Source organism: Melanostigma gelatinosum (assembly GCF_949748355.1).
Source record: "Melanostigma gelatinosum genome assembly, chromosome: 10".
NCBI lineage: Eukaryota > Metazoa > Chordata > Actinopteri > Perciformes > Zoarcidae > Melanostigma > Melanostigma gelatinosum.
This window is the reverse complement of record NC_136643.1, coordinates 24116575-24132551: the sequence shown is the minus strand read 5'-3', so window position 1 is coordinate 24132551 and position 15977 is coordinate 24116575. Positions and strand designations below refer to the sequence as shown.

General features: G+C 41.8%; 2 protein-coding genes across 2 annotated transcripts; both read left to right on the top strand.

The window, feature by feature from the left end:
* Positions 1-711: 711 nt before the first annotated feature.
* On the top strand, positions 712-1910 carry LOC306783549 (trace amine-associated receptor 13c-like; the record flags this gene model as incomplete). The annotated part of the gene is made up of 2 exons (XM_079277257.1): positions 712-884; positions 1094-1910. The coding sequence occupies 2 exons, from the start codon at positions 712-714 to the stop codon at positions 1908-1910; spliced, it is 990 nt and encodes a 329-aa protein (XP_079133383.1).
* A 9634-nt stretch (positions 1911-11544) lies between these two features.
* On the top strand, positions 11545-12760 carry LOC306783338 (trace amine-associated receptor 13c-like; the record flags this gene model as incomplete). The annotated part of the gene is made up of 2 exons (XM_079276935.1): positions 11545-11756; positions 11944-12760. 2 exons carry the CDS (start codon positions 11545-11547, stop codon positions 12758-12760), a joined length of 1029 nt encoding a protein of 342 aa, XP_079133061.1.
* Between the last annotated feature and the right edge of the window lie 3217 nt (positions 12761-15977).

Here is a 15977-nt window from a genome sequence, read left to right as displayed (position 1 = left end):
TTGCATGAATTGTAACCTTTGAACTGTAAAGATTATGAGTCTCTTATTGATATAATTTGTATCCACCCATATCTATACTTATGCACTTTTAACTTGGTTTTTAGAAAACTATTTACATCCTGATGTCAAAATTTATTTTTAGCCAGGGCTACACCTGTAACAAAAATAACTTTGTATTTGTTTGATTTGCAACACAGAACAACGTTGTTGTTGAACCTCAGGTGTTGGATGTCTACATGAATAAACATGACACATAACACCGTGACTTACCACATCGTAAAGATGTGTTTAAAACAGACTATATTTGAACATGAATTTGTTCTGGTCAGTCATTTCATGTGAAAACCACAACTTCTTTATCTCATCCAGGTTCATGGCATAAACTGTACACGCCTTTCTTCCTGTCCTGGTCACAATTGTCCTAAAAAGGAAACTTTGGCTGCGTTGTGATGTACCTTGCACTTTCCTCGTTGCAGAGCATGATGGAACTTGTAATTGTTTAATAAAAAAAAAGTAAAAAAAGAGGAAGGGGAGGTGAAATACAGGGAAAAGCCCAATGAAGGGAGATGAAACAGTCAGGGAGAAGTTTAGTCACTCCCATGAAGAGAAAGTTGTCACCAGAGTAAAAGAGCAAGGAGGGATGTGGAGGAAGAACAGAGATCATTCAGTTGTATGACGAGCACAGCAGCATCTTGTCTCCTGTTTCTAACAATGAAAAGCTTTGAAGAAGCCGAACTTTGCTTTCCAGAACTGCTCAACTCTTCCTGCAGGAAGGCCGTGCGTCCTCACTCTGTATCTATACTCACTTACATTTTACTGTCCTCCATCTCTCTGCTCACTGTGACTCTCAACCTGCTCGTCATAATCTCCATCGCACACTTCAAGTATTCATATGTTTTATTAATTTATAAAACTGGTAAATGTACAGAAATAAATTATTAATGATATAGAACAAAACAAAATATCAGATCTCAGACTGTACAGGAAATATGTTTTTGTGTTTTAGACAATGCTTTTATCTCTTAATATAGTATATATATAATATAAATTGACTACCATTAATGATAAGCATGTTGTTCTCTTATCTCTTCAGGCAGCTCCACACACCCACCAACCTCCTCCTCCTCTCTCTGGCTGTCTCAGATTTCTTCGTGGGCTTCCTCATGTGTTTTCAAATTGTGCTCATAGACGGCTGCTGGTTGCTCGGTGACCTCATGTGTATTTTGTATTATGTTCCGGACTATATTATTACCTCTGCCTCAATAGGAACCATGGTGCTCATATCAGTTGACCGATATGTGGCTGTTTGTGATCCTCTACATTATCCCAACAAAGTCACACAAAAAAGAGTTAAGATCTGTGTTGGTCTGTGTTGGATATGTTCTGTTTTCATTCAGACTCTGCTGCTGAAGGATAATGTGGAACAACCAGGCAGGTATAATTCCTGCTTTGGAGAGTGTGTCATTGTCATTAACTACATTGCTGGACTTGCAGATATTTTTTTGTCCTTTATCGGTCCTGTCACTGTCATCATAGTTCTGTATATGAGAGTATTTGTGGTGGCCGTGTCTCAGGCTCGTGCCATGCGGTCTCATACTGCAGCTTTCTCTCTCAAGTTATCAGTCAGTGTAACTGCTAACAAATCTGAATTGAAAGCAGCCAGGACTCTTGGTGTTGTTATTGTCGTCTTTCTAGTCTGCCTCTGCCCATATTTTTGTGTTTCACTCACAGGCCAGGACACCTTAATCAATGCCTCATCTGCTACCTTTGTAATATGTCTGTTCTATTTCAACTCCTGTCTTAACCCTGTGATCTATGCCTTTTTCTACCCCTGGTTTAGAAAATGCATCAGGCTCATTGTTACTCTTAAGATACTGCAGCCTGGCTCATGTGAGACCAACATGCTGTAGAGAAACACTGCATGGTGGCTGTAATAAGACAGAAAAATGTACTTGGTCATGGTGGTGAGAATTTAGTAACAGATGTAAAAGTCTTGGTACAGTGACCTCTGTATGAACACTATTACATGCAGATCATACATGTGTCTTTACATTGTGGACTGTTTCAATGCAACACTGAAATCTACGACTACTCTACTCCAGAAAATGTGTTGCCTGACTCCTGTAAGGCCAACATACAACAAATAAGTTAAAGAATCTTTGCGCGAATATAGAAATACTGTTTTCTTGGATCCAACAGGTCTTTAGTTAAACTGCGTGACTTTGATGCATCTCTCTCTTTTCTCTTTAGAAAAAGGAGCCTGCAGCATCATGTCAAGGGGCCTTTTACAGATTTTACAAATGGTCTGCAAAAATGTTTTCATTGGTCGACCTTTTTATTGATTATCTCTTTCAGATAGTTGTGAAACTGTGTTCAGCACATGTACTTACTTTTATTCAGTTTGGTTAGCCCATACAGTGTGTGAAGGAATAAAATCTGTTCTCTCGTATGCAAGTTTACAAAATCACTCCAATGTACCGTGACTCTGAAAATAACACTAAATATTTATCATTTTTCATCTGCCGCTGTTGGAGGACAACCAAAATGTGAGCCTGCCTCCCTCTCCCCCTTCCTCTGTCACAGAAACACACAGATACATTAACTCTGTCTCTCTTTCCCTGTCACACTCTAATCTGCACATCTTTTCATTACAAGTGGAGTTTTGGTCACCTTTGCTCTCCTTTGTCCTGCAGACCAGAAGGCTATCAACTTTGCCTTAGCTGACCTACCAAATTGTAACAGTCCTCGCTCTACACAAATATCAATCAGATTTCATATTATGTTTGTGTGGTTCTCAATAGAAGCTATTTCTGTATTTTATTTCATTGGTTACACAATAAACCCGAGCTCAAAGCTTTACACAGAAATACAGAGGTCCAAAAACTGAGCTTACAAGCGGGTTTGGGGGCATGCCCCGAGGAAAAAAATGATTTCCCTGATCTAAATATGTGCATTTAAGATGTTTGAAAAGCATGAAGAAATCTGAAAATAAATGTTGACAATGTTTTTAAAAAGTGTTGAAGTAAAAGCAAATGCACACGACTGTTTTCTCTCAATCTCTGTTTTCACTGCTGGTCTGTTTCTCTGTCACTTTGCCAACATGTATACAAAGAATTTACGAAAATGACATACACCTTCTCTAGTTCATCTTTGTGCTTGAGTTTGCCTGAATTATAGAAATATGATAATAATAATATATTTTAATTGTATAGCGCTTTAAAAGGTACTCAAAGGCACTCTACATGGCAAAGACAGAAACAATAAAAGCAATAACAATATAAAATGTCAGTGAGATTACATTATAACAGTAATAAACTGAACAAAAACATACATAACTAGCATCACAGGTTAGAAGCAGATTTAAATAGATGCGTTTTAAGTGCAGTTTTGAAAGTGACGAGGGATGGATCATTTCTGAGGTGCTGGTGAAAAGAGTTCCAGAGGGAGGTGTATCAACGGAGGAGGCCCTGTCCCCCAAGGTCCGATACGTTGACAGAGTAGGGGGGGTAAGGAGATTGGCGTCAGTGGATCTGATGTTGCGGGTGGGAGTGCGTTGGTGCAGGAGGTCCGAAAGGTATGAAGGTGCTAGGTTGTGAAGGGCTGAGTCCTCTTTCTCCCTGTACCATGACATCATCTGCTCTGCCTTCCCAGACTACAGGCCCAAGTTGGACGACTACTTTTTGCTTATTCTTGACCTGGCCTTGTTGTTCTTTTTATACACATCATGTTATATTTGCATTCGAAGCTGCTGGTCACTTGCAGACGTTCAATCAGGGAACATACTGGGGAACACCAGACCCTAAGTTAAATAGTTGGGTTTTCTCTTCCCCGAATTGTGAGCTTCGGGGCGCACCACCCCAGCTGGCCACCACATGCAACCTCACAGCCCCCTTGCCTTTTACCTCAGCTCCTAGTAAACAAAGCCCACCATTGACTGCAGCCTGCCTCTAGTCCCCCCACCATGCATCAATCCTAAACCAGCCACCACCCAGCCAACCGAAGGCTGTTCCTCTACCAGGGCGGTAGGATGGTTTGTATAACTCAGACGACCTAGGATGCAACACCTCTAGCTGCTGATTCCTCCATATCCGCCACGGCACACCAACCTGTCCCCACAATCCAACCAAGCACAACCCGTGAAAGTATCACAATACCCAATTAACGTTAATGCTCCTCAGACAAGGTTTCACCTTTGGCTTCCACCGAGGTTTGCAAGTTGATAGAATCCTCCTAGACATTTAAAAATTTGCAATCAGCCATCTCAGAGCCCAATACAGTCGATAAACCACCGGCCCAGGTAATCCACGACGCATTATTGATCGGTCAACTCACTCGCCCACCTTTCCCAATTTTCTTGATCAGTCCATTCGGCGTAGCTACGAGGAAATATTCAAGGAAGAGAGACTCATCATAGACCTCTCATTACCCCAGGGCTCCACCGTCCCAAGCATCAAAAGCCTAATTCCCAGCCCGGACCACTCCATGCACTACACAACAATCGATCACGCTACATCACTCATCTGCCTCACAGGTCAAAGAGCCTGGTCGCCTATGATTGACATCACCAGCGCCTCCAAAGTCCTTCCCACCCGCCCTGACTACCGGTACCTCTCCGTTGTCCTTCCTCCGTTGAGTACTGCATAATCCGAGCTTTCAAAGAGACGGCCCCCACTCCAGAGTCTCCACTCCCCCAGTTCCCACTAGTCATCGGACGTCAGCGGTCCATCATTTCTCTTCTCCATCCATCATTCCACGACCCTCTTTCCCCTCCTCCTTTGCCTACATCCCATCATCCCACAACACTACATCCCTTCATCCTACGACCCTCATCCTTTTTCATCCCTTACCCTTCATTCCACGACCCTCATCCCTTCATCCCTTACCCTTCCTCCCACAACCCTCATCCCTTCCTCCCTCAACCACCTTTCGCTCCGAAGTCCATCCCTCTTACTTCAACATCGTTATTAGCATGGTCTTTGTTCGTAAAATCTATTCTAAATAACTCTCTGTCCACTGGCTGTATTCCTTCCTGCTTCAAGCATGAAGAAGCGTTGACCCTCTGGATTTTAAATTTCTTATCAAAAGTCTTAGAAAAGGTTTTAAAATTGTAATAATGTTTCCCATCACATCACAGCACTAAAACTGCTCTCATTAAAGTAACAACTGATCTTTTACGCAAAGCTGATACTGGTGATTGTTCAATTTAATTCTGAATGTCAAATTTGATCTTTCTGTTAGAAAACAAATTAGAAAACTCATTCAATCATGTTTAAATCCGTTGAGGAGCACCTCTGACCTGTGGGTTTCCCAAAGGCTCCATCATTGACTCCTTGTTCTTACTTATCTATACATGCTGCCACTGAGACATAGCATACATGGATACAATATTCACTACCATTATTATGCAAATAACATGCAAATGTAGTCCCATATTAGGCAATGCTCCTAAGTTATTATCAGTGTTGTCAAGTGTTGCATGTCCAAAAAAAGTCCACTGCTGTTATAAAAAAAGAAAGAAAGAAATCTTGGTTCCTATCAACAAATGTTTAACCTGCAGCTTGAAACCTGAATGTCAAATTTGATCTTTCTGTTAGAAAACAAATTACAAAATTCATTCAATCATGTTTAAATCCATTGAGGAGCATTTCAAAAATCCGGTCTCTCCACTGTTGATCTGATCTTGAGAAGACTTGTATTTCATCCCGGTTAGATTATTAACATGCACTGTATTGAGGGTTAATCCTAAACTATCTCACGCCTTTAGCTACTCGACTGATAACTAACAGGTAAAAATATCACCCAAGCCCCGTTTTAGCCTCCCTGCACAGGTTACTAGCAGGATTTAAAATACATTTTAAATTTCACTTTTAAAGCAATTCCCGGTTCAGCTCCCAGTTAAATTGCTGAATTGCTACCACCCTATGAGCAGAGCACAGCCTAAGATCCACAGGCAAGGCTCTGCTGGCTGTACCTAAGTCCCTAAGTGAGCTTTTGCAATCATTGCCCCTCAACTATGGAAGTCCCTGCCTGAAGATCTGAGACTTTCAGAATCAGTGAGATGTTTTAAAAGAATTCCCAAAACGTATTCTTGAAACAATGTCAAACACGATTTCAGTGGGTGTTGGGCTTCACCCGGGTTGTGTCTTGTTAACCATTCTGTTCGTGATCTTCATGGATAGGATCTCAAGGTGCAGCCAGGGTTAAGAGAGTGTCCACTTTGTTGACCTTGCTTTTCTTCTCTTTGCAGATTATGTGGTTCTGTTGGCTCACATAGGTGTAGCATCTCGGGACACAGAACAAGAGGCCAGAATCACAGAAGGCACTACACAAGAAGACTGCCGGCAGGCTTTAAGGTTCAACAAAACCTCCAGACTCGGCTTGGAGAGGAGAGTCATTGGCAAAACCAAGTTACACGAGAATCACACAAACTGGCAATGAGGGAGCAAACCCGTTCTCACTCCCAATTTCTCAAATATAGAAGCGTTGTCAGTAGTCCTCAGCATCTGATACCAATGCACACTTTAGCATCATGTGACACCTGGTTTTCAACTACTACACACCACATCACTTCAGCCCTGATTTTCAACTTGTGCACAGTTTTTGGAGCTCCCCAACAAAAACCCAAGGTAAGAGGTAAATCTGTGTTGGCTCAGCACTTGCACACAATGCTTCATTGCAAAGCATGAACTGTTTAAAGATGTGAGCCGGGAGGCTCGCGAGGGCATTGCAGACTAATTTCACATATCTAGCATGCTAAGTGTTTAAAACAGGCTAATATTTGAACATCCGTTAAGCATGATTATGGCCATGTCACGTCGTTTTGGTGAGTCATGTAGTGTGAAAACCATAACGTCTAGACAACTGTCCTAAAAAGGAAACTTTGGCTGTGTTGTGATGTGCCTTGCTGTTCCCCGTTGCAGAGCATGATGGAACTTGTAATTGTTTCGAAAAAAAAGTTTAAAAAAGAAGGGGGAGGTGAAATACAGGGGAAAGCCCAATGAAGGTAGATGAAACAGTAAGGGAGAAGTTTAGTCACTCCCACAAAGAGAAAGTTGTCACCAGAGTAAAAGAGCAAGGAGGGATGTGGAGGAAGAACAGAGATGAATCAGTTGTATGACGAGCAAAGCAGCATCTTGTCTCCTCTTTCTGACAATGAACAGCCTTGAAGAAGCCGAACTTTGCTTTCCAGAACTCCTCAACTCCTCCTGCAGGAAGACCATGCGTCCTCACTCTGTATCTATACTCACTTACATTTTACTCTCCTCCATCTCTCTGCTCACTGTGACTCTCAACCTGCTCGTCATCATCTCCATCTCCCACTTCAAGTATTCATGTTTTATCAGTTTATAAAAGTGGTAACTGTACAAGAAATGGTTAATGGTAGAGAACAAAACAAAATATCAGATCTCAGACTCTAAAGGAAATGTTTTTCTGATTCAGTCAATGATTTTATGTCTTAATATAACATAGATTGACTACCAATAATGATAAGCACGTTGTTCTCTTATTTCTTCAGGCAGCTCCACACACCCACCAAATAGAAGCTATTTCTGTATTTTATTTCATTGGTTACACAATAAATCCGAGCTCAAAGCTTTACACAGAAATACAGAGGTCCATAAACTGAGCTTACAAGCGGGTTTGGGGGCATGCCCCGAGGAAAAAAATGATTTCCCTGATCTAAATATGTGCATTTAAGATGTTTGAAAAGCATGAAGAAATCTGAAAATAAATGTTGACAATGTTTTTAAACAGTGTTGAAGTAAAAGCAAATGCACACGACTGTTTTCTCTTAATCTCTGTTTTCACTGCTGGTCCGTTTCTCTGTCACTTTGCCAACATGTATACAAAGAATTTACGAAAATGACATACACCTTCTCTAGTTCATCTTTGTGCTTGAGTTTGCCTGAATTATAGAAATATTATAATAATAATATAATTTAATTGTATAGCGCTTTAAAAGGTACTCAAAGGCACTCTACATGGTAAAGACAGAAACAATAAAAGCAATAACAATATAAAAAGTCAGAGAGATTACATTATAACAGTAATAAACTGAACAAAAACAAACATAACTAGCATCACAGGTTAGAAGCAGATTTAAATAGATGAGTTTTAAGTGCAGTTTTGAAAGTGACGAGGGATGGATCATTTCTGAGGTGCTGGTGAAAAGAGTTCCAGAGGGAGGTGTATCAACGGAGGAGGCCCTGTCCCCCAAGGTCCGATACGTTGACAGAGTAGGGGGGGTAAGGAGATTGGCGTCAGTGGATCTGATGTTGCGGGTGGGAGTGCGTTGGTGCAGGAGGTCCGAAAGGTATGAAGGTGCTAGTTTGTGAAGGGCTGAGTCCACTTTCTCCCTGTACCATGACATCATCTGCTCTGCCTTCCCAGACTACAGGCCCAAGTTGGACGACTACTTTTTGCTGATTCTTGACCTGGCCTTGTTGTTCTTTTTAGACACATCATGTTAAATTTGCATTCGAAGCTGCTGGTCACTTGCAGCAGTTCAATCAGGGAACATACTGGGGAACACCAGACCCTAAGTTAAATAGTTGGGTTTTCTCTTCCCCGAATTGTGAGCTTCGGGGCGCACCACCCCATCTGGCCACCACATGCAACCTCACAGCCCCCTTGCCTTTTACCTCAGCTCCTAGTAAACAAAGCCCACCATTGACTGCAGCCTGCCTCTAGTCCCCCCACCATGCATCAATCCTAAACCAGCCACCACCCAGCCAACCGAAGGCTGTTCCTCTACCAGGGCGGTAGGATGGTTTGTATAACTCAGACGACCTAGGATGCAACACCTCTAGCTGCTGATTCCTCCATATCCGCCACGGCACACCAACCTGTCCCCACAATCCAACCAAGCACAACCCGTGAAAGTATCACAATACCCAATTAACGTTAATGCTCCTCAGACAAGGTTTCACCTCTGGCTTCCACCCAGGTTTGCAGGTTGATAGAATCCTCCTAGACATTTAAAAATTTGCAATCAGCCATCTCAGAGCCCAATACAGTCGATAAACCACCGGCCCAGGTAATCCACGACGCATTATTGATCGGTCAACTCACTCGCCCACCTTTCCCAATTTTCTTGATCAGTCCATTCGGCGTAGCTACTAGGAAATATTCAAGGAAGAGAGACTCATCATAGACCTCTCATTACCCCAGGGCTCCACCGTCCCAAGCATCAAAAGCCTAATTCCCAGCCCGGACCACTCCATGCACTACACAACAATCGATCACGCTACATCACTCATCTGCCTCACAGGTCAAAGAGCCTGGTCGCCTATGATTGACATCACCAGCGCCTCCGTTGTCCTTCCCACCCGCCCTGACTACCGGTACCTCTCCGTTGTCCTTCCTCCGTTGAGTACTGCATAATCCGAGCTTTCAAAGAGACGGCCCCCACTCCAGAGTCTCCACTCCTCCAGTTCCCACTAGTCATCGGACAGTCAGCGGTCCATCATTTCTCTCCTCCATCCATCATTCCACGACCCTCTTTCCCCTCCTCCTTTGCCTACATCCCATCATCCCACGACACTACATCCCTTCATCCTACGACCCTCATCCTTTTTCATCCCTTACCCTTCATTCCACGACCCTCATCCCTTCATCCCACGACACTACATCCCTTCATCCTACGACCCTCATCCTTTTTCATCCCTTACCCTTCCTCCCACAACCCTCATCCCTTCCTCCCTCAACCACCTTTCGCTCCGAAGTCCATCCCTCTTACTTCAACATCGTTATTAGCATGGTCTTTGTTTGTAAAATCTATTCTAAATAACTCTCTGTCCACTGGCTGTATTCCTTCCTGCTTCAAGCATGAAGAAGCGTTGACCCTCTGGATTTTAAATTTCTTATCAAAAGTCTTAGAAAAGGTTTTAAAATTGTAATAATGTTTCCCATCACGTCACAGCACTAAAACTGCTCTCATTAAAGTAACAACTGATCTTTTACGCAAAGCTGATACTGGTGATTGTTCAATTTAATTCTGAATGTCAAATTTGATCTTTCTGTTAGAAAACAAATTACAAAATTCATTCAATCATGTTTAAATCCGTTGAGGAGCATTTCAAAAATCTGGTCTCTCCACTGTTGACCTGAATTTGAGAAGACTTTTATTTCATCCCGGTTAGATTATTAACATGCACTGTATTGAGGGTTAATCCTAAACTATCTCACGCCTTTAGCTACTCGACTGATAACTAACAGGTAAAAATATCACCCAAGCCCCGTTTTAGCCTCCCTGCACAGGTTACTAGCAGGATTTAAAATACATTTTAAGATTTCACTTTTAAAGCAATTCCCGGTTCAGCTCCCAGTTAAATTGTTGAATTGCTACCGCCCTATGAGCAGAGCACAGCCTAAGATCCACAGGCAAGGCTCTGCTGGCTGTACCTAAGTCCCTAAGTGAGCTTTTGCAATCATTGACCCTCAACGATGGAAGTCCCTGCCTGAAGATCTGAGACTTTCAGAATCAGTGAGATGTTTTAAAAGAATTCCCAAAACGTATTCTTGAAACAATGTCAAACACGATTTCAGTGGGTGTTGGGCTTCACCCGGGTTGTGTCTTGTTAACCATTCTGTTCGTGATCTTCATGGATAGGATCTCAAGGTGCAGCCAGGGTTAAGAGAGTGTCCACTTTGTTGACCTTGCTTTTCTTCTCTTTGCAGATTATGTGGTTCTGTTGGCTCACATAGGTGTAGCATCTCGGGACACAGAACAAGAGGCCAGAATCACAGAAGGCACTACACAAGAAGACTGCCGGCAGGCTTTAAGGTTCAACAAAACCTCCAGACTCGGCTTGGAGAGGAGTCATTGGCAAAACCAAGTTACACGAGAATCACACAAACGGGCAATGAGGGAGCAAACCCGTTCTCACTCCCAATTTCTCAAATATAGACGCTTGGTCAGTATTCCTCAGCATCTGATACCAATGCACACTTTAGCATCATGTGACACCTGGTTTTCAACTACTACACACCACATCACTTCAGCCCTGATTTTCAACTTGTGCACAGTTTTTGGAGCTCCCCAACAAAAACCCAAGGTAAGAGGTAAATCTGTGTTGGCTCAGCACTTGCACACAGTGCTTCATTGCAAAGCGTGAACTGTTTAAAGATGTGAGCCGGGAGGCTCGCGAGGGCATTGCAGACTAATTTCACATATCTAGCATGCTAAGTGTTTCAAACAGGCTAATATTTGAACATGCGTTAAGCATGATTATGGCCATGTCACGTCGTTTTGGTGAGTCATGTAGTGTGAAAACCATAACGTCTAGACAACTGTCCTAAAAAGGAAACTTTGGCTGTGTTGTGATGTGCCTTGCTGTTCCCCGTTGCAAAGCATGATGGAACTTGTAATTGTTTCGAAAAAAAAAGTTAAAAAGAGAAGGGGGAGGTGAAATACAGGTAAATGCCCAATGAAGGTAGATGAAACAGTAAGGGGAAGTTTAGTCACTCCCACAAAGAGAAAGTTGTCACCAGAGTAAAAGAGCAAGGAGGGATGTGGAGGAAGAACAGAGAATAATCAGTTGTATGACGAGCACAGCAGCATCTTGTCTCCTGTTTCTGACAATGAACAGCTTTGATGAAGCTGAACTTTGCTTTCCAGAACTCCTCAACTCCTCCTGCAGGAAGACCATGCGTCCTCACTCTGTATCTATACTCACTTACATTTTACTCTCCTCCATCTCTCTGCTCACTGTGACTCTCAACCTGCTCGTCATCATCTCCATCTCCCACTTCAAGTATTCATGTTTTATCAATTTATAAAAGTGGTAACTGTACAAGAAATGGTTAATGGTAGAGAACAAAACAAAATATCAGATCTCAGACTCTAAAGGAAATGTTTTTCTGATTCAGTCAATGATTTTATCTCTTAATATAAGATTGACTACCAATAATGATAAGCATGTTGTTCTCTTATCTCTTCAGGCAGCTCCACACACCGACCAACCTCCTCCTCCTCTCTCTAGCTGTGTCAGATTTCTTCGTGGGCTTCCTCATGTTCTTTCAAATTGTGCTCATAGACGGCTGCTGGTTGCTCGGTGACTTCATGTGTATTTTGTATTATGTTCTGGACTATATTATTACCTCTGCCTCAATAGGAACCATGGTGCTCATATCAGTTGACCGATATGTGGCTATTTGTGATCCTCTACATTATCCCAACAAAGTCACACAAAAAAGAGTTAAGATCTGTGTATGTCTGTGTTGGATATGTTCTGCTTTCTTTCAGATTCTGCTGCTGAAGGATAATCTGGAACAACCAGGCAGGTATAATTCCTGTTTTGGAGAGTGTGTCATTGTCATTAACTACATTGCTGGACTTGCAGATATTTTTGTGTCCTTTATTGGTCCTGTCACTGTCATCATAGTTCTGTACATGAAAGTATTTGTGGTGGCCGTGTCTCATGCTCGTGCCATGCGGTCTCATATTGCAGCTTTTCCTCTCGAGTGTTCAGTCAGTGTAACTGCTAACAAATCTGAATTGAAAGCAACCAGGGCTCTTGGTGTTGTTATTTTCTTCTTTCTAGTCTGCCTCTGCCCATATTTTTGTGTTTCAATCACAGGCCAGGACTCCTTAATCAATGCCTCAACTGCTGCCTTTGTAATGTGTCTTTTCTATTTCAACTCCTGTCTTAACCCTGTGATCTATGCCTTTTTCTACCCCTGGTTTAGAAAATATATTAAGGTCATTGTTACTCTTAAGATACTGCAGCCTGGCTCATGTGAGACCAACATGCTGTAGAGCAGGGGTCTCAAACTCCCGGCCCGCCACGTCATTTTATGTGGCCCGCGAATCCGCCAGCACAAAGAAAGAAAATAAAAAAAAAAAATCTTTTTTTTTTTTAAGTTAGACTTGATCATAAAAATATCCCCATCGTCGAAATTATGAGATAGAAAGTCGAAGTTATGAGATAGAAAGTCATAACTATGATAGAAAGTCATAATTCCGAGATAGAAAGTCAAAACTATGATAGAAAGACATAATGATGAGATACTTAAACACAGAAGCAGCTCTTTGGCTGGTTACTGTACATTTGAAATGGAAATGTATTGTGAGAACATTGAAGACTACTTCAAACGTGGCTTTAAAAACACATGAAATACTTCATGTCGGATTGTGCAAACGCACCCTTGAAAGGATTTTAAGCTTTGAACAAAGTTATTGTAATAACTTGTGTTTGATATTTGTCTTTGCTATTTTCTTTAATAGTTTGATCTTTGATAGAGTAATGTGGGTTTCTTAACCCTAAATTAAAAGGATTTAAGTTATAATGACAGAAATGTGCTTAAATATGTGTTTACATTTATATAACTGCATGTACAATATTTTTACACTTGAATAAACAATAATCAAATGCAGAGACAGTTATTTACCAATATGTTAGGAGTAGTTACATTTACACAGTCTACATTTACAACCGGCCCTTTGAGGCCGACCGTGATGCTGATGTGGCACGGAGTGAAAATGAGTTTGAGACCCCTGCTGTAGAGAATCACTGCATGGTGGCTGTAATAAGACAGAAAAATGTACTTGGTCATGGTGGTGATAAATTGAATAACATGTAAAAGTTTTGGTCCACTTGGTGTCACTCCTGAATCACGTTTCAACCAAGTGACGAGTTTCGCTAATTCACGTTGTAAATATAAAACGCTCACAACGACTCGCGCAACAACTCGGCAAAAAGGTGCACGTGGGAAAAAGGCCGCGAGTCTGAGACAACACTGAAGTTAAATTTAACACTAACTACCTTTTGTCAAACACACAATAAAAACGACTGAATGTAATTAGACCGCAATAACGCTCACGTTACTTCCAAAAGTGCTTATTCAGTTTAACAGACAGAAAAGAAATTAATTTAAACTAATTGGCTTTAAAGTGAATCCTTGTAGGAGGGCCCATGCACTCAAAGGGAAGGTTTGTCCCAGATAATATTACAACTCCCCACACACGCAGTATTTGCTATTTTACTGTCATCTATGGGCATTGAAAACAATACAACACTGTCAATCATCCACATTGACCTCTCATGCTCACATTGTGGAGTTTGATGTTAGCTAGTTAGCCTAGCTAACTTAATGTGCGAGCACATTTGAGCTAACGTTAGCTTTCAACTCCGTCAGGTTAGCCCTCTGCTATTCGGTATTTCAAGACACAAAAACAACTGGAGTGTATGTTGAACAACAATATTAAGTTATTCCAATTGTTCTTTTCTGCTGAAATGCCAAAATGTGGTTTCATAAGTGATTTAGAGAAACTTACCACAGTCTGTCGAGAACTGCAAAATGGCGCGGTGAAACTCCTGATCCGTTTGAAAGGAGAAGGAGGTGGGCGGAGCTTTCCAGAGTACAGAGTTCTTTCCAGAGTACACTACGTCTTGTAACAGTGAACAATGACATCAACACTGGGGGGCGTTTTACTCTTGCTGTTGTTGTAATAACTCTGAAATAGTCAATGTACTTTGACACTGTAAATTTTACACTGAAAAGTTTAACTCTGATTATTTTCACCAACACTGGGCGATAAATTGGTAGCAATTACTCTTGCTGTTGTTGTAAGAACTCTGAAAGAGTCCATATACTTTGACACTGAATATTTGACAGTGGGGAATTTACTGTGCATGGTTTCCATTTCATCCTTGCTGGTAAAGTGGATTAACTGTGTACACTCTAAAAACTGTTTTCAAGGCCAAATTAAAGGCATCATATTGCAATCATTTATTTAGTTTTGAGTCTGTTTCAACTGAGTGCAAGTCCCCCACAAAAAGCCCATATAGGCCCACTAGGTTAGGCCATATGAGTCAATGTGAGTTCTCATCGTGGCCCACAGAAATTTCAAATTGGGTCGATTTAAGCCCTTTTTGGGCCCAAGGCACTATATTCCGCTTTAAGCTGATTGATAGACACCAACCAAACTGACTGGATAAAGGTTAATTGCCGCAGCCCACCTACTTCTTCAGAACAAATGTGGCCACAGCGAAGCCAGGTAGTACGCAACTGGGTTCATCAAAGAGCATGGGAAACGTTGGAGTTTGATTCATCACAATAAGCCAGCATTATCAAATGTATTAAATGTTTTATGCACACTTCTATGAAATCAGCATATTAGAATAAGTGTTAATGTTGTATGATTTAACTGATCCAAGTAACTTGTTTGACTCGATGCATAATTTGAAGAGAACTAAACATTTTTAAAAGTACACTTTGACCCCTGGGAAGATTGGTATCAGGAGAACATGCCTGAACATGTCCAAACATGCCTGGCCAAGCCTGAGCAGGAACGCTTGGGACTTCCCGAAACACCATTAGAAAAATGAAACCTGGGTGGGCCAGGTAAAATATTTCAAGATAATTATCGTAATTCCGCGAGCAGGACCACTCCTTAACCCTACCACTTCCTGCATATCCATAAATACCCGCCTAACCCGCTCCTCTTGTTCCGCTCTCGTATTCGGTATCCCTCCCTCCCTCCCTGTTTTTTCTCCTTCTCTCTCTTCCTTCCTCTCCTTTAGGTAGGGTCCTGAGGGGATTCCCTATCCAAGCTTCCCCACAACTCATTCGGCTAACCGGACGAGCTACATGTAGCCCAAGCCTCACATCTCAATGACGTTTACCTTCAATAAATCTGTTAAACGCTTATATTTGATGGTGTGGTCCTTGCTTGTGACTACACTTTTGTTTCCAGATCAACAGAAGAAAAGTTTAAAAAGAGAGGAGGAGGTCCAGCCTCAGATGGAGACATAAACTATATAAGACAGTGTTCAGAGCAGAATATTTAGTTGGTCTCTGGAGGCTTGCTCGGGTGAATTCTTTGCTTAAAAATATAAACTCCATTGCATTGAATTCTGATCATTTCCAGTGATGTCTTCAAACACCTTTAAGACACCAATAGCTGTAAACTACAGAATAGACAAAGTGTTGGAGCAGCAGTTTAGACTTCATCAACTGGTCCAGCTTAAACT